The following is a 20,001-nucleotide window of genomic DNA, read 5'->3' as shown; positions in this document are numbered from 1 at the left end:
TTCAGTGAGGTCTTTTTAATTAGAAAACTATGGAAAAAAAACTGGAGGACTCCAGGAAATGGGTGAGGAGTGGGACTTGCTGAATTGTTCTTGGGGTGAGCAGGCATCGATTCATAAGATTGTATGTTCTCTTTCGAAGTTGTAATTCTACCATGATTAAGTACAGACTTTCCTCAATAGCATCTGATCAAGGTGGAAAGGTTAATAGTTAAAACTAAAATTGATTATTAATATTTCTAAATCAACATGTTTAGTACACATTGAAAAGAAACTTTGCTTTATTGACTGACTTTACAAAGAAATGAAAGAGGTACCATGTTAAGGGAATCAATGGAGAATTGTTCTCGACTTGCTCCTTGCTACGCTGCATCTAAAGGCTTCATTCGTTTGGAAAAATCAGTTCCATAACTAATGGATAGGTAAACCAAATTAAAGATGTTTTCTTAAATAGTTCAAGCTTATGGATTGACCAAGTTAGAATTTGATTTTACTTCCATAAAACCAATATGATATTCAAAGTTTCTGAGAAGATTTGTAGCTCGGGTGCTCGCTGTTGTGGTTCTGTTCACCAAGCTGGGAATTTGTGTTGCAGACATTTCGTCCCCTGTCTAGGTGACATCCTCAGTGCTTGGGAGCCTCCTGTGAAGCGCTTCTGTGTTGTTTCCTCCGTCATTTATAGTGGTTTGTCCCTGCCGCCTCCGGTTGTCAGTTCCAGCTAGCTGCTGCAGTGGCCAGTATATTGGGTCCAGGTCATTGTGTTTGTTGATAGAATCTGTGGATGAGTGCCATGCCTCTAGGAATTCCCTGGCTGTTCTCTGTTTGGCTTGTCCTATAATCGTAGTGTTGTCCCAGTCGAACTCATGTTTGTCATCTGTGTGTGTCACTACGAAGGATAGCTGGTCGTGTCGTTTCGTGGCTAGTTGATGTTCATGGATACGGATCGTTAGCTGTCTTCCTGTTTGTCCTATGTAGTGTTTTGTGCAGTCCTTGCATGGGATTTATTTCACTACATTGGTTTTGCTCATGCTGGGTATCGGGTCCTTTGTCCTGGTGAGTTGTTGTCTGAGAGTGGCTGTTGGTTTGTGTGCTGTTACGAGTCCTAGGGGTCGTAGTAGTCTGGCTGTCAGTTCAGAAATGTTCTTGATGTATGGCAACGTGGCTAGTCCTTTGGATTGTGGCATGTCCTCATTCCTCAGACAGGAAAGTGGACGTGAGGAATGTCAAATCAGTCATCATCCTATTGAATGGTGGAGCAGGTTCGATGGGCCAAATGGCCTACCCCTACTCCTATTTCTTATGGTTATACTAAAAGAGACCCCGTTAACTTTTGATTGGCTAAGGCATTGGTATATTCTGAACTTTGCCACTGCCCAGAGACAGCATGTCTATAGTGTAAAAGTGAAAAATAAAACTTGTCTAACCTTTTCACATAGAGGGTGGTGCATATATGGAATGAACTGCCAGAGGAAGTGGTAGATGCAGGTACTTTTGCATTTAAAAGACATTTGGACAGGTGTACGAATACAAAAGATTTAGATATGGGCCAGTCGCAGGCAAATAGGACTGGTTAGTTTGGGAAACCCTGTCAGCATGGACGAGTTGGACTGAAGGATCTGTTTTGGTGCTGTGTGACCCTAAGACTGTATAACTTATTTCCAATATTCAGAAGGGAAATATGAGAGGCAAGTAAGCTGTGTTTAAACACCCAAGAGAGTACTTCAAACAGAAAATGTAGTCAAGATCAATCCCATAGATTGCACGATAACCCCCAGATGTTAGTGACACTGTGGGTCTATGGGTAATCAAATGTCATTAAACTTTACGTAGAATTTATATTTTTCTCTGTTCAAGATTTAGCTTTGGAACTCCCCCAAAAACTGCTCTGTCACGGACTTCTTAAGCTAGCTTAACCAAGTTGGTATTATATTTATGTTCCTCTGAGTTCTCAGCTGCACAAAGCAAATCATGTTTGTGGGCTTCCTTTATTCTTACTCACTGCTGCATTGAACCATTAACAAGACATGGCTTCTTCCAGCTCCCACAACTCCCATGCCTTTTCCTGAGCCCTAACCCAAACATTCAGCTGCACCTCCTACCTCCCCAGATTTCTTCTTCATCCTCATGACTTAGAGGTTGCTGCTGCAACACCTTTACAGGATGGGCTTCTTCTTCCTACTCCTGTATAATCGACTGGCTAGTCATTCAAAAATAACAACCTTCTCTTCTATTGCCTTTGTTCAACTGCCTAAATCTGACTATTCAGGAACCCTGGAACTGTTTTGTGTAACTTAGTAAAAACCTGCAACAAGCCAAACCCTTGTTCGTCAGCAGTATTAAAATTGAATGCAACTAATGTATTTGAACAGTCACATGCAGCAATCTCTTGGAACTATTTCAAAATGTTACAAAATTTACAGATGGCTGGCTTGCACAATACAAAGTAGATAGAACAAAAAATAATATGAATATAATGTGTGTCTTGGAGTCAGACGTGCAGATGCGGGTATTCCCATGCTCTACTACTCTTGCCTTGTGGGCAGTCGAAGTCCTGGGTTTGTAAGGTGCTATCCAAGAAGCCCTGATGAATTACTGCAATGCATCTTGTACATGGTGCATACTGTTGCACACTGTGTTTGTGGTGAAGGGAGTGACTGTTGAAGGTGATGAATAGGCTACAATAGACTGTACTCTCCTACATAGTACTGAGTTTCTTTGGTGTGATTTGAGTTGTACTCATCTAGGGAAGCTGAGAGTATTCTATCACATTGAAACAAATATTATTATTTTAATATTAATATTGAGCAGAATAGTGGAGTATACTCATAGAAATTGATCTTGTAACAAATTTCTTCCTGATGTAGATCCAAGGAACCTATTTGACAGTGAGCTCCGACTTGTTTACATATTTATTCAACATTAACAAAAGTAAGGAACCTAGGGATCAGAAGAAAGGAATTTGGGATGGGGAGAAATGAATGAATGAACTCTTTCTACAATTAACTCCTTCCAAAAAAAAAGGGCGAGATAAACATCTGATTGAAAATGGGATTGGAGAAGATAAGCAAGCACAAATAAACAAACCTCCAAAAGCCTTGAAAATGATCGTTTCTGTGCTGGTGTGGTCAGGTCCATTGTTGTCAGTTAAGGGGAGAAGTGTTGGTAGTTGAATATAGAGATTGGAGATGTATGTTCTGGTTTTACTTCATCTGCTTTCAGATTCAGACTTCCCATAAAAGATAAGGCCTGGATTTTCACGGTGTTGAAATGATGTGGGAACCCTTTTAAACTGCAGATATGTCCCAATTCCAGGATGACTAATCCATTCCCAGAGCTTCGTGAGCCTGCATTCGACAATCCTCACAGGTGTTGTGAACCAAAGCCGACATGAAGGAATCCTGCTCATAGCCCCTCTCAGCCCAAAATGTATTATAATAAAGCTTTGCTAAGAACTCAGAAAGCCACTAATCTGTTCAAAATCTTGAGGCATGGAGAAAATAGTGCTGACTGACAACTCTGGCTCTCTGTTGTCAATTGCTTAAGCCTTATTTGCACAGAACTAAGAGATTCAAGAGCTTAGAATTTCTGCCATTGCTACTTCAAAGGGTCAGGATGATTTACATTTCTATTATACTATAGAAAAGGGATGTTTGTCAAAATAATGTAAAATTATGGAAGAATGGCTTTTGTTTTTAATCATCCCAATGTCATCATTGGGCTCATTGCTTCTATACCTATGTAGTAGGTGAACTGGCATGGAAGTGCCATGGAAATTCCTGATGAAGGGCTATTCCCTGAAACATCGGTTCTCCTGCTGCTCGGATGCTGCCTGACCTGTTGTGCTTTTCCAGCACCACACTCTCAACTCTGATCTCCAGCATCTGCAATCCTCACTTTCTCCATGGAAGTGCCATTGCCTGGCATGAGGATGAGCTGGGGGGCAGGCAAGAGCATGGAATGGGTGGAGGAGCATGAGGTGGAACAGATGCCACAAGGCAAATGTTAAGTGATTGTTTTCGACTGGCATAGATGCAATGGACCAGATGACATTTTCTATGCTGTACACTTCTGTGACAGCTCCGGCCCTCTGGGTATGCGGGTTGGCAGGTCATACATTTGTCACTACAACAAGGACAAGATCCTACAGGATTTAGACAGGCTTTTTAAAGAGGCTGCCTCAGCACTCAGCTTGGCGTACGGCTACCTTGGAGCTCTTTCACGGGTCGGCTGAATCAAATGCAGCCTGAATCCTCCCTCACACTGAAGATCATGTCTCCAGAGCCACTTTCTTCCAAGGCAGGTGAGCCAAGATAGAAATTTTCCCAACTCCACTACATGCCTTAAGGATTAAAATCCAGGTCCAAATGCTTGATGTTGAGTTCATGATTAGATGAACCACATTTAATCTTTCTTAACCACATGCCTTCACGTACACAACAAAGAAAAAAATTCCAATTATCTTTACTTACCTGATCATGGTTCCGCAGAATCAGAGGAACCTCAAGGGTTTCAAAAGGTTCATAGTTTTGAAAGACAATTTCTGATGGGAATGGCTGAAATATTGGCCTGTCAGTGTCCAACATGGAGAACTGCAAAAGAAAGCAAAGTCAACATTAATCTCTACAGACTAAGTGAGAATGCAACATTATAAACTTCACGTATCCAATATTTATATCAGACTTTATGTATATACAACCTTTACGATCAGATGTAAGTACAATATTATTCATTCACAGGATGAGGGCATCACTAGCCCGGGCAACATTTATTAACAATTCCTAATTGCCCAGAGAGCGGTTGAAAGTCAACTACATTGCTATGGATCTGCAGTCACATGTAGATCAGACCAGGTACAGATGACAGTTTTCTTCCCTAAAGGACATTATTGAACAAGATGGACTTCTCCAAAAATTAACAATGGCCACCATTAGACTCTTAATTCCAAAGTTTTATTGAATTCGAATCCACCATCTGCCATGGGGGAATTGGAACTCTGATCCCCAGATGAATACTTGGGCCAAGTTAATCCATAATACTGCTGTGCCATCACCTCCCCATTAAATACAAAATGCAAAGTGTTCAGACGATTGGTGGAATTTGTTCCACCTGACAGAGACAGAAGTGAGGCCTGAAATTTACAGGTCAAGCTTACAATTTTTTCCTCCCTTCATCAGACATGGACTTCTCACCTCTAATTGACCTGGATAAGATGGTGGCATGTTGCCTTCTTAAACAGCTACAACCATTGGGGTATAGAGAACCTAGAATGCTGTTAAGGAGGGAGTTCCAGGATTTTGACCCATCAACACAATTTATTCCCAAGTCATGTTTGTGTGTGACTCGGTGGGGAACTTGCATTTCCATGTATCTGCTGCCCTTGTCTTCTAGATTGTAGCGACTGAGAGTTTGAAAATCTTGCTGACTTCTTGCACGTAATTTTTTTTTGTTTCTAAACAACAAACTGTGCACTAATTTGTTTTTTTTAAATACCTAGCTGAGAAGCAAAATAATTTTGTGCATTAGTTTTCATTATAAAAAAGATATAAGTTGGAAAAGCATATAACAACTAAGAAAGTTTCATGGTACTTGAAATAGTAATTTTTGATGGATCTCAATTCCGATGTTGCAGCTACTGTCAGTGCTCACTGTTTAATGCTGTGTGGGTTAGAATAATTAAAACAGGTAAACCAGCTGCCATGAAACCATTCCCCAGCAAAGAGTCACGACAAGAATAAAGTGATAAAAAAGAAACCTGACAGAAATAATTATTGAACAAATCCATTCCCTGCAGACTATCTAGTTCTCAACATTCCTTTCCTTTGTAAAGATCATTTTTTTAGACCTGGTAACAGAGAATAAAGGCTAATATTCTCCAAGAAAATAAGCATTTGAGACAATTTATGCACACCAGTGAAGCTGGAAATAATTGCCCAGATTTTTCTGTCAAAATTATAGTGATGCTAGTGCCCATGGTCAGATGAGTATTTAGCTGAAAAAAGTCCACAAATTGCTGACTAAGGTACCAGCAAATTCTGGTAAATGCCATCTCACTGTGAGCCCCACCAATCAAGTTCATAAACCCGCACAGTAAATGTGAAAAAGCACACACCAAAACATAGTCAACACGACTTTGTGCATGGGAAATCATGTCTCACAAACTTGATTGAGTTTTTTGAAGAAGTAACAAAGAAGATTGATGAGGGCAGAGTGATGGATGTGATCTATATGGACTTCAGTAAGGCATTCACAACAAGGTTCCCCACGGGAGACTGGTTAGCAAGGTTAGATCTCATGGAATATAGGGAGAACTAGCCATTTGGATACAGATCTGGCTGAAAGGTAGAAGACAGAGGGTGGCAGTGGAGGGTTGTTTTTCAGACTGGAGGCCTGTGACCAGTGAAATGCCACAAGGATCTGTGCTGGGTCCTCTACTTTTTGTCATTTACATAAATGATTTGGATGCGAGCTTAAGAGGTACAGTTAGTAAGTTTGCAGATAACACTAAAATTGGAGGTGTAGTGGACAGCGAAGAGGGTTACCTCAGATTACAACAGGATCTGGACCAGATGGTCCAATGGGCTGAGAAGTGGCAGATGGAGTTTAATTCAGATAAATGCGAGGTGCTGCATTTTGGAAAAGCAAATCTTAGCAGGACTTATACACTTAATGGTAAGGTCCTAGGGAGTGTTGCTGAACAAAGAGACCTTGGAGTGCAGGTACATAGTGGAAAAGCACAGCAAGTCGGGCAGCATCCGAGGAGCAGGAAAATCGACATTTCGGGCAAAAGCCCTTCCTGATGAAGGGCTTTTGCCCGAAATTTCAATTTTCCTGCTCCTTAGATGCTGCCAGACCTGCTGTGCTTTTCCAGCACCACTCTAATCTCTAGCATCTGCAGTACCCACTTCTGTCTGAGGGGATAAACAGTACTGTTCACTTGGAACACATATCACTTCACTCAGACTTTCTGTAACACAAAATTTAAAAATGAAACATTTTCAGGCAAGTTGAACTAAGATGATCTGTTATGGAAAAATAGGTAATTTGTCTTGAACTCAACTGTCTTCATTCAGTACTAGCCACAAAAACCTGAGCCTTGTCTTGATCCAGGTCACACTGTTGTTTGCTGCCATTTCAAAATAGGTGGCTTATGGACAGGGAGAAAGTAATCTCTGTAGAGTCATTTTGTGACCTTTCATATTTCCTATCATTTTCAGTGGCCACAGTTGAGTATCTTATCTCTGGTGGAGAAAAAGGGGAAGATTGTATTTCTCATGATCCAGTTGGGTGAGGCACACCCACAAATTTAAAAGCCAAGAAAAGCAGCAATAATAATAAAAAAGAGTAAACTGACTGCATGAATTATATCCCAGACTGAGAAGGATGAAAAAGCAGTGTCCTCGTCCACACTTTTCACCCCACTGGCCTCCTCATTCAAAGGATCTTTCTCTGCCATTTCAGACAACTCCAGCAGAACATCACCACCAAACACATCTTCCCCTCACGCTTCCGTCTGCATTTCTCAAGGATCATTCCCTCCATGACACCTTAGTCCATTCCACAACCACTAACACCACCCCTCCTCTCAATGGCACCTTCCTATGTAACTGCAGAAGGTGCAACACCTTCACCTCCCTGCTCACCATCCTCGGGCCTAAACAGTCTTTCCAGGTGAAACAGCATTCCACCTGTACCTCCTCCAATCTTGTGTATTGTATTCACTGCACCCAATGTGGCCTACTTTACACTGGAGAAACCAAACGCAGACTGGGTCACTGCTTTATGGAACACCTCTGGTCTGTGCGCAAGCAGGACCCCGACCTTCCCATAGCCGGTCATTTTAACACAGTGTCCAGCTCACATGCCCATGTCTGTCCTCAACATGCTGCAGTCTTCCAGTGAATCTCAGTGCAAACTGAAGGAACAATATCTCAGCTTCAGACCAGGCACACTTACAGCCTTCTGATCCTAACATCGAGTTCAACACCTTTAAATTCTGAACTAACTCCCATTTCTTCCCTTTCTTCTGTTTATTATCATGTCCTCCTCTCCCACTGTTCCACTTACTGTCCTTTCAAGTCTGGCAGGAGGCATTCCATTGTTCTGCCATTCTCACATTCCAATCAATTAATCTGAACAATTAACATCTTTTCTCCATCAGCACCCTCCACCCACTATCTCCAACCGTCCAAAACCATAGCATAAATGCTGTCCCCTGCACATTTCACTTCAGCTCTAATAAACAGTCATCTACGTTTGAAACATTAGCCCCTTGCTGTCTCTTAACGGATGCTGTCTGACCCACTGTGATCTCCAGCATTTGTTACTTTCATCATTTTCCAATTCTCTCTGGCCACAGGCATAGTGTCAGGGATCTGGAGGATTGCTGACATTGTAATCTTGTTTACAAAGGGAGGAAGAGATAAAGCAAGTAATTACTGGACAGTCAGCCTTGCCTTAACATTGGGCAAATTATTGACAAAAGAAAATTGAGTGACAGTATAAACCGCTCGAACGCCACTAGCAACTCCAACTTATCGAACATCAAGAAACTTAAGTACACCAAACTTTCACGTACTTACCTCCAAACTTGGGACTCCTCGATCATTCCAGAACCTTCTCACAGCCTTTGGAACTACACGGATGCCATTAGCACTCCAGCTTATTGGACATCAAGGAACGCAAGTACATTAAACGTTCACAAACTTACCTCCAAACGCTGGATGCCTTGATCATTCCAGAACCTTCTCCTGGCCTTCGGAACTGCTCGGACACCATTAGTCACGCGGCTGCTACAGCCACCACCCACAGCAAACAATGATGGCACTTCCATCCCTGCCGCCCCACAGACCTGGCCACTACCTCCACGATCACCACCAGGACCACCACCTCTGTGATTGCCACCAAGACAACCGCCGCCGATCCCACTGCGAAGACTACCCATCATGTCACTTCCAACCACCATAGTGGTGTTGCCTCAGCCACTTCCGCCCCCCACTGCTGACGAACACGCAACAGCTGCTGAAGATATCACAAACGCCACACGGAACGTCACTTCTGCCTCCATGGATGCTACTGAATCACCGTCTCCGTCCCCCTGATCCCCATGGTGTGCGTCACTTCCTTTGGTGATGTCACCCAGCACCCACCTCAGAGATAGTCTCCGTCCCCAATCCCAACACCAGCTCTATACCAGGTCCCAGACCCAAGCCCTGCAGTGTTTCCAACAACCCTCAAGACTCCCCATCACTGAGGATGAATGATCAGTCCTTAGTAAAGGCCTGACCTTCATCCCACTACGCTCCCAGATCAACAAATTCAACATGCGTTGTGACATCACATTTTTCTTCCTCCGCCTCAGCCTCCGTGCCTACTTTTTCCACCAGGACTCCCAGCCACCTTCTGAGGACCCCTTCACCCACCTCCAACAAATTCCATCCACTTGTACAGCCCGTGCTGGACTGCCACCCACCCTTGATCTCTTCATCTCCAACTGCCGCTGCAACATTGACCACTTCAGCCTGTACACACCTCCCACCCACTCCAACCTCTCAACCTCGCAACACGCAGCTCTCCACTCCAATCCCAACCTCACTATCAAACCAGCTGACAAACTGGGGGGGGGTGGGGCGCAGTGGTAGTTTAGCACACTGAATACTGCTAAAGCTAGGTGCCAACTCGCGGACACCTCCTCCTACTGCCCCCTTGACCACAACCTCATCTCCCATCACCAGATTATCATTTCCTGCACCATCCATAACCTCATCACCTCAGGGGATCTACCATCCACAGCCTTCAACCTCACAGTCCGGGAAATCCGCACCACCCGGGTGTAACTCTTACCCAAAAATCACAAACCTGACTACCCCGGTTGACCCATCATCTCCAACTTATCTCTGCCTTCCTTGACACCGTCCTGTCCCCCTTGGTCCAGGTCTTCGCCACATACATTCAAGACACCATCCCGCCCTCCATCTCCTCCATGACTTTTGGTTCCCCGGCCTTCAATTGCCTTATCTTCATCATGGACATCCACTCCCTGTAAACGTCCATCCACCATGAAAAAGGCCTTGGAACTCTCCGTTTCTTCTTCTCCCGCCGACCCAACCTTCCACCAACACACTCATTTGACTGGCTGATCTGGTCCTCACCCTCAATAATTTCTCCTTTCAATTCTCCGACTTCCTTCAGACCAAAGGGGTAGCCATGGGCATCAGTTCGGGCCCAGCTATGCCTGCCTTTTTGTCGGGTCCACCTTCCGCAGTTAACTGGCACTATTCCCCGCCTTTTTCTCCATTACATTGATGACTGTATTAGCACACCTCATGCTCTCACGAGGAAGTTGAACAGTTCAACAACTTCAGAAACACCTTCCACCCTAACCTCAAGTTCACCTGGACCATCTCGGACACCTCCCTCCCCTTCCTGGATCTCTCCATCTCCATCTCCATTTCTATTGGCCAATTCAAAACGGACATCAACTTCAAACCCACTGACTCCCACAGCCACTAGACTACACCTTTTCCCACCCCCACCCCATAAAAATGCTATCCCTCATTCCCAATTTCTTTGCCTCTGCTGCATCTGATCCCAGGAGGATCAATTCCACCCCAGATGGCCTCTGCTTCAAGGACCGCAATTTCCCCTCCCACACAGTCAACAATTCCCTCCAGTGCATTTTCTCCACTTCCTGCACCTCTGCCATTGAACCCCACCCTCCAAACGCATCAAGGATAGAACCCCCTCCTGCACCCATCCCCTGTCCTCACCTTCCACCCCACCAATCTCCAGATACAACACATTATCTTCCATCATTTCCACCACCTCCAGTCAGATCCTACCACCAGAGATATATTTCCCTCCCCACCCCTTTCAGCATTCCACAGAGATCATTCTTTCTGCGACTCCCTCATTAGGTCCAGGCCCCCCACCAACTCACTGTCCATTCTCAGCACCTTCCCTTGCCACCGCAAGACATGTAAAACCTGTGCCCACATCTCCCTGCTCACCTCCCAAAGGATCTTTCCACATCCAGCAGAGATTTTCCTACACATAAAAACACCTTATCTACTGTGTCTGTTGCTCTTGATGTGGTCTCCTCTACATTGGGGAGACAGGACTCCAACTTGCGGAACATTTCAGAGAACATTTCCAGGACACAATCACCAAATAACCCCACCGCCCTGTGGCCAACCACTTCAACTCCCCCTCCCACTCCGCCAAGGACATGCAAGTCCTGGGCCTCCTCCACCGCCAAATGCAAACTACCCACGACTGGAGGAAGAACACCTCATCTTCTTCCTTGGGACCCTCCAACCACATGGAATCAATGTTGATTTCAGCAGCTTCCTCATTTCCCCTCCCCTCACATTATCCCAGATCCAACCCTCCAACTCAGAATCACTCTCTTAAATTGTCCTACTTGTCCATCTTCCTTCCCACCTAACCAGTTGAAACTTTATTGCTGGAACAGCACAGCAGGTCAGGCAGCATCCAGGGAACAGGAGATCCCAGATCCAACCCTCCAACTCAGAATCACTCTCTTAAATTGTCCTACTTGTCCATCTTCCTTCCCACCTAACCAGTCCACTCTCCACTCCGACCTATCACCATCACCTCCCCTTCCCCCACCTTCATCTACCTATCACATTCCTAGCTACCTTCCCCAGCCCCATCCCTCTCCCATTTATCCTTCAGCCCCCTTGCCCCCACCACACATTCCTGATGTGGAAAAAACATCGGCTCTCCTGCTCCTCGGATGCTGCCTGACTAGTTGTGCTTTTCCAGCGGCACACCTTTTGGCAGTACAAACAGTCACATGGAAAAGCAGAGATTAATCAAAGACAGACAGTCTGGATTTATTAAAAAAAAAGGTTGTATCTGACTAACTCAAATGCATTTTTTCAAGAAAGTTGATGAGGTGACACATTTGATGTATTTATCTCGGATATTTGCAAATATTTGATAAGGTCCCATATGATAGGCTGGTCAGGGAAGTAAAAATCACTGTATCCACAGGAAAGAGGCATATTGGATTTAAAATTAACTCAGTGGCAAGAAAGCTAATATGTGTTGGAGTCTGTTGTGGAGTTCCAAACGTCTCAGTGCTGAGTTCCTGCTTTTCATGCTATATATCAGTTATTTTGATTTAAATGTAGGGGACATGATTAAGATGTTTGCAGATGAAATAAGAAAAGACAATGTGACTGATTTGGGGGAAAAGTGCTGTAGACTACGGGAAGAAACCAATGAACTAGAAGATGGGCAGAAAAAAGTAGCAAATGGAACTCAATCAGACAAAGTGTCAGGAAATCTACTTGGGAAGAAAAGACAAGACAATGCACAATATATGATAGAAAACTGAGAACTGTTGAAGAACAAAGGGACATTGGAGTGCCGGTCTACAATCCCTGAAGACAGCAGGGCAGGTAGAATAAGGACTTAAGAAAGCATATGGGATGTGTTCCTTTGTTAGCTGAGGCAAAGAACACAAGAGCAAAGAGTATACACTGGAATTGTATAGAACACCTGCTAGGCCACAGCTAGAGTCCCAAGTATAATGCTGGTCACCAATTACTGGCAAGGTAAGAACTCATCAGAGAAGGTGCACTGGAGATTTAAGAGACTAAGAATGGAAGATTTTAATCATGATGAATGATTGAAAAGGCTGGGATTCTTGTCTTTGGAACAGAAGAAACTGAAGAAGATTTAACTCAGTGTATAAAATTACAAACAGCCTGAACAGAATAGATTATGTACTTCAATAACCAGGTAGAATAAATTTAACATGATTTGGCAGAAACATTTAAGGGATGTTTTCACCCAGTAGGTGATGGGGAATCTGGAACTCACTTTTCAAAAAAGTAGCAGAAGCAGAAAACCACACTGCATTTTTAGAAATATTAGCATATGAAGTTGGGATGCTGCAGGCTCAATGCAATGACAAGAGCAGCACAATAGGTTTAAGCTGAATCAATACTGTACAGCTGGTATGGATGAGCCGAATGACCTCCTTGCATGCAGTAAATGGTCTGTGAGGAATATTTAACTCTCCTACATATTCACTTGTGGCTCCAGTATTATTTATTCATTTTAGCAAATTTTAAAGCATCGTTAGGATGTTCACAAATACAAATTAAGGGAAATTCAGACTGGTTTATAATTATTTTTCTCACTTCTCAATTGTCATTTTATTGGCATATCATATGAGTCTTATTAGACATGATCAACATACAATATTATGCCAAAAAAATATAATATTATATCAATCCTACAAATGTAGAACAGTGTAAAAACAAACAAATGCCTGGAAGTCCCAAAGTCAATCATTTTAAGAACTGAAATAGTACAAAGAACAATTAAAATTTAGGCATGGATGTTCTCAACCAAAGAGAATAGATAAGAAACAAATGACCTGAAGTTTCGGATAAATTTAAGACAGTTGAGAATAATGAAAGCCAGGCGAAAAGTTTTTTTTAAATTAATTCTTGGGATATGTCACTGCTGAGAATTGCCTTTGAGAAGGTGGCAGTGAGTTGCCTTTATGAACATTGCAATCCTTGTGCTGCAGCTACACCAGCACTGCTGTTATAATCAAGGTCAAGAGTAGAACAGTTTCCCATCCACAAGCAGCCAATTAAGTTAATGAAGAGTCTTATTAAGGTCAATCTCCAGGCCTCACATTGTAGCACCTAAACATGGCCTGAGAAGAAAAGGTGTATTGGTGGGAAAGAGAAGAAAAGGTGTGTTGGTGGGAAATGAGGTGGAGAAGGAGTGTGTGTGTGAGAGAGACAGACAGACAGAGAGATAGCGGCAGTGCTCATCCTACTTTTGGCCCTCCGGTTTCTGGAATCGACCTGCCCTTCTCAATTAAACAGTGAGCTAATTGGCAAGTTCAGGAAAAATGCTGTCAAGTCACTATTCCCAGCATTATGCAGGGTCAGGACTGCACTTGAGTGTGTGTGTGAGAGAGACAGACAGACAGACAGAGAGATAGCGGCAGTGCTCATCCTACTTTTGGCCCTCCGGTTTCTGGAATCTACCTGCCCTTCTCAATTAAACAGTGAGCTAATTGGCAAGTTCAGGAAAAATGCTGTCAAGTCACTATTCCCAGCATTATGCAGGGTCAGGACTGCACTTGAACCCATCACAGGGTCTCAACCTCAAATGGAAAGTTGGTCCAGGTATTAAAAGCTAGTGATGTTGCTTGAAAACAATTTCAGCAGAAAGTACATATCATGTGATACAAATATAACTAGGATTCAATCAAATGAGAGACCTTTGGAATGTCAGTGAAAAAACTGGAATCAATATGTTTACTGACTGGCTTGTCCCAGTTCAGGGAGAAAGTGAGGACTGCAGATGCTGGAGATCAGAGCTGAAAATGTGTTGCTGGAAAAGCGCAGCAGGTCAGGCAGCATCCAAGGAACAGGAGAATTGACGTTTCGGGCACAGGCCCTTCTTCAGGAATGAGCAGAGAGTGTTCAGCAGGAGAAGATAAAAGGTAGGGAGGAGGGACGTGGAGGAGGGGCGTGGGAAATGTGATAGGTGGAAAGAGGTCAAGGTGAGGGTGATAGGTCGGAGTAGGATGGAGGCGGAGAGGACAAGAAGAAGACTGCAGGTCAGGAAGGCGACGTGGTCGACGGTGCCCTCCACCGCATCTCCTCCACTTCCCGCTCTCCCAATTCCTTCGTCTCCGCCGCATCTGCTCCCAGGAGGACCAGTTCAAAATACGTACAACACAGATGGCCCCCTTCTTCAAGGACCGCAATTTCCCCCCCGACGTGGTCGACAGTGCCCTCCACCGCATCTCCTCCACTCCCCGCTCCTCCGCCCTTGAGCCCCGCCCCTCCAACCGCCACCAGGACAGAACCCCACTGGTCCTCACCTACCACCCCACCAATCTCCATGTACAGCGCATCATCCGCCGTCACTTGAAACTCCTGTTCCTTGGATGCTGCCTGACCTGCTGCGCTTTTCCAGCAACACATTTTCAGCTCTTGTCCCAGTTCAGACCAGACAGCAAAAAAAAGCAACCAGTCAATAAAAAACTAATAAGGATTTTATTTTGAGTTGTAATGCTTTGTGGCAATTTTAAAACAAAGAATACATGGGTATGAGTTAACCGTGAGTTAACTGTTGTTTGTCATTTATATAAATGATTTGGATGAGAATTTAGGAGGAATGGTTAGTAAGTTTGCAGATGACACTGAAATTGGTGGTATAGTTGATTGTGGGGTAGGTTATCAAGATTACGACAGAATCTTGATCAATTGGCAAATGGGCTGAGGAGTGCCAGATTGAGTTTAATTTGGATAAGTGTAAGGTATTGCATTTTGGTAAAACAAACAAGGGCAGTACTTACAGCTAATGGTAGGGCCATGGATAGATGTGTTGAAAAGAGACACCTCGGGGTTCGGATATATGGTTCCTTGAAAGTTGTGTCACAGGTCGACTGGGTGGTTAAGAAAGCGTTTAGAACACTTTCCTTCATTGCTCAGACCACTGAATATAAGAATTGGGATGTCATCTTGAGATTGTATAGGATGTTGGTGAGGCCACCTTTGGAGTACTGTATACAGTTCTGCTCACCATACTATAGAAAAAATATAATTAAATTGGAGAGGATTCTGAAAAGATTTACCAGGATGTTGCTAAAACTGGAGGATTTGAATAATAAAAATTAACTGGGACTTTTTTCACTGGAGCATAAGAGTTTGAGGAGTGACCTTATAGAAGTTTACAAAATCATGAGCAACATAGATAAGGTGAATATAAAGGTCTTTCCCCTAGGGTGGGGGAGTTCAAAGCTAGGGGGCATATTTTTAAGGCAAGAAGAGAAAGATTTAAAAGGAGCCTGAGGAGCAATTGTTTAAACACAAAGGGTGGTTTGTGTGTGGAATGAACTTCCAGAGGAAGTGGTGGATGCGGGTACAACAATGTTTAGAGGACATTTAGATGAGTACATGAACAGGTAAGATTTGAAGGGATATGGGCCAGAAGCATAGTTTAATTTGGGAAACCTGGTCAGCATGGACTGGTTGGACTGAAGGGTCTGTTCCTGTGCTTTATGACTCAGTGACATTTGGACAGATATGTGAATAGAAAAGTTTGGGAAATTTGGTCGGCATGAACAAATTGGACCAAAGGGTCTGTTTCCGTGTTATGTGCTCCATGACTCTATGGCACAGTGTGACCCTAGACGAGTCATCAGCTTCTCGTCTTCATGTACCACATTTTCCTACACTCATCCATCCTGCAAGCAACCTCATCTATTCACTGCCAATAATGCCCACCGAAATCTGGCAATACTCAAACTCAGACATCGCCTCAGTCCAGAAGTTGCCAGATGTGAGATACTGTACCTGTATTATTATCATAAGTTTGTAGTAGATTTGCAGAAATGGCCATGACCAAATTCATGCCTGGAAATGCTGCTCAAAGTTCAGTGACTGACCTTGCTATGTATATGTAATTATTTAAGTTTCCTTTTTGGATATTTCTAAAATGGATCCCAATATTGAACCACAGAATTGAAATAAGTATTTTTGTTTCAGCATGTTATCCTTAGAAATAAACAAGCAAAGTTTATTGCTTTCATTCAGTTCTTCAAATAGCTGACATCCTTGTACATCTAAATCCTCATCCTATTTTATCTGTGGATGAAATGTCAACTAATATGACATAAATACTGATATGATCAGCATTTATTGCCCATCTCAATTGCCTTGAGATATCAGCTTTTTGAGTCACTGTAGTTCATGTGATATAGATGTGGTCATTGTGCTATTAAGGGCTGAATTCTATTGTTTTGAACCAGAGATGATAGAATAGTGATGGAGTTCCAAATCAGTCTGAACTGTGGTTTGCATGGGAAATCTGCATGTGGTGGATTTCTCACATACCCAATATACCCCTTTCTGACCACATGTTGAAGGAAAAGTATTAATGAAGCACCTTGAAGATAGTTAGACACTGCCCTGAGGAAGATCAGCACTGGGGCTGAGATACTTAGCCTTCAATGACCACTAACATTTTCTTTTCTGCTGACTCCAGCCAGAGGAAGGTTATGCTTAATTTCCTTGCTTCATTTGGATTAGGGCTCTTTGTTGCCACATGTGGTCATATGCTGCTTTACAGTCAAGAGAAATCACTGTCGTCTTGTGGTGTTAAATTCTTAAGTCCCCAGTTAAACTGAGGCTCGGATGAGGTCAAGAGCCAAGTGATGCAGACAAAACACATATTGGCCACCCGTGAAAATGTTATTGTCGAACAAGAGCCACTTTATAGTTCTGTCAATGACACTTTTCATCACTTTATTGATGATTAAAAGTAGTCTGATGGGACACTAACTGAGTGGATTAAAATTGGCCTACTTTTTGTGTACAGGGCAGATATGAGCAATTTGCTGGATAGATATGAAGGTTTCATAATTTTTTGGTTTCACTTTTTAAATTTCTTCTTATTTTCTCATCCAAACTCTCCAACCTTCTATCCTCATTCAACACATCAAACCACTTTCAGAGGCATAGCCTCTCTCTCCACCCACCGCCCATCCCCCCAACCAACTACGCTCAAACTGCTTTGAAGTTTCCAGCTTTATTCCCACCATCGGATATCAGAAAAATCAACACAATTTAGTTTTTATGCCAGCACACCAAAAGAAACATAATTTTAATTGTCAAAAAGTTAAAACTTACTTGACTTTCAAAGTATTTTTGCTATAAATATATCAATAACTTAATAAAAGGAACTAAATCCACAAGTTTGTGACTTTGATACATTTGTTTGCTAGTGAGCCAAATTATAGTCTGTTGTCATTAACTCTTGGTTACTGAATTTTATGGCCACAGATTGTACATTACAGTGCCACCTTCTTCAGAATCCACACCAGTACGATGCAAGCACCGACTGCTTAATCATGCAACATTTATCCACAAGGTTGCTTTCCCAATTCTCCGACTGAAAGTCATTTGCTGTCAGCACACCAGTGTCAAGGAGAAATTAGAATGGAGATCACATGCGAATCCTTTGACAAGGACCCATTGATTGATTGTGCTCTGACAGCTTCACACACAAATTCAAGAGGACTCATGATTGTCATCTATTGCCTCAGGACCATGGTCACCCTCAGCATCAGTGGGAAAATCAGAATCCCAGAAGCATTTGATAATCATTTCTAGTTTGACCGTCCCAATGCTTGCTTGCTTAACCCAGAAAATAATTTTTAGTGACAATAACAAACTTCAGCACATCACAAAGGCTAATTTTGGAAAGCAATGGGCCTGAGCAAAATGTGTTTAGGACAATTTTCACAGATTAAGGTGGAATTTTGAAGGCATATTTGCTGCAGGAAATTTGCTTCCAATATTCAATTTTTAAATACCTTTGTTGCAGGATGACAAACAAGATTAACATGGAGAAGAACTTTACATTCTATTGCTAATCTTTCAAACCAATTTTAAGATACTGTGTAATACTTGCAGTGCCAATGAAAATATGAAATCACTATTGACATTCAAAACTCCCCCTAAATTTGTTCTTGCTTTGCTTGCCCCACTTTTTTTTTGCTCCAAGGTTTCTAAGCAACAAAGAAATTTGAATATTGGCAGAAGCTCTTTGTTTCTTCCTCTGAAGCTAAAAATCACAACACCAGATTATAGTCCAACAGGTTTATTTGGAAGCACTAGTTCCGAAAGCTAGTGCTTCCAAAAAAAAAACCTGTTGGACTACAACCTGGTGATGTGTGATTTTTAACTTTGTACATCCCAGTCCAACACCAGCACCTCCAAATAATGACTCCTCTGAATCTGTGTTACATGGGACATATGCACTAAGTATCCCTTGGTTATTAACTCACCTTTGTAATGGCCTCCTTTAAAAGCTAATCCTTTGGCCAGAGCAGATAAAAGAACACACCATTATGTGAATCACAATCACTAAATGCAGAAAAAATTCTACTTCCATTTCATCATATCTTCCTCCAGTTTTTCGGTATTTTCACTACTTGTGTTAAACACGACGGTATAAAGTTGTCTCTTCAAGAGAAGGCAATGAACCAAAAGAAAGTTATTGTTCCCTCCTCACTATGTGATTCTGACTGTTTTGCTTTGGACCATCTGTTGTGCTTGCTCTTCAGGGTGGTAGAGGTCGCAGATTGGGACTGTGCTATTGAAGGAACAACACATTTTGTAGGTGGTATTCACTGTAGACACCATGTGGATGGGATGAATGATTAAGTTGTGGTTGACAGGGCACCAATCATAGGAGCTGCTTTGTCTAAAATAGTGTTGATATTTTTGAATCGTTGCTGGAAAATTTATCCAGGAAGTGGACAGTTTTCCATTATATGATTGACTTGTGTCTTGTAGATGGTGAAAAAAATTAATCACCACAGAATATCCCGCCTCTGATTGGCTCTTGTAGCCACTGTACGCATGTGATTCATCTCGTTAAGTTTAAGAGGATAGACATAGAGATGTACAGCATGGAAACAGACCCTTCGGTTCAACCTGTCCATGCCAACCAGATATCCCAACCCAATCTAGTCACACCTGCCAGCACCTGGCCCATATGCCTCCAAACCCTTCCTATTCATATACCTCTTAAATGTTGCAATTGTACCAGCCTCCACCACATCCTCTGGCAGCTCATTCCATACACGTACCACCCTCTGCATGAAAAAGGTGCTCCTTAGGTCTCTTTTCTATCTTTCCCCTCTCACCCTAAACCTATGCCCTCTAGTTCTGGACTCCCGACCCCAGGGAAAAGACTTTGTCTATTTATCCTATCCATTCCCCTCATAATTTTGTAAACCTCTATAAGGTCACCCCTCAGCCTCCGACGCTCCAGGGAAAACAGCCACAGCCTGATCAGCCTCTCTCTATAGCTTAAATCCTCCAACCCTGGCAACATCCTTGTAAATCTTTTCTGAACCCTTTCAAGTTTCACAACATCTTTCCGATAGGAAGGTGACCAGAATTGCACGCAATATTCCAACAGTGACTT

At 42.9% G+C, this 20,001-nt stretch overlaps 1 protein-coding gene across 1 annotated transcript in view; it reads right to left on the bottom strand.

Annotated features, from left to right (window-relative positions):
• The window catches only part of hydin (HYDIN axonemal central pair apparatus protein), a 915,145-nt gene that overhangs the window by 853,249 nt on the left and 41,895 nt on the right, over positions 1-20,001 (bottom strand). The window contains exon 4 of the mRNA XM_043707374.1: positions 4,467-4,586. Within this exon, the coding sequence (XP_043563309.1) occupies positions 4,467-4,586 (120 nt within the window). The remainder of the gene's footprint in view (positions 1-4,466; positions 4,587-20,001) is intronic.

This window comes from Chiloscyllium plagiosum, chromosome 17 (genome assembly GCF_004010195.1).
Source record: "Chiloscyllium plagiosum isolate BGI_BamShark_2017 chromosome 17, ASM401019v2, whole genome shotgun sequence".
NCBI classification, from domain to species: Eukaryota; Metazoa; Chordata; class Chondrichthyes; order Orectolobiformes; family Hemiscylliidae; genus Chiloscyllium; species Chiloscyllium plagiosum.
This window is presented reverse-complemented; position numbering and strand designations above follow the sequence as displayed.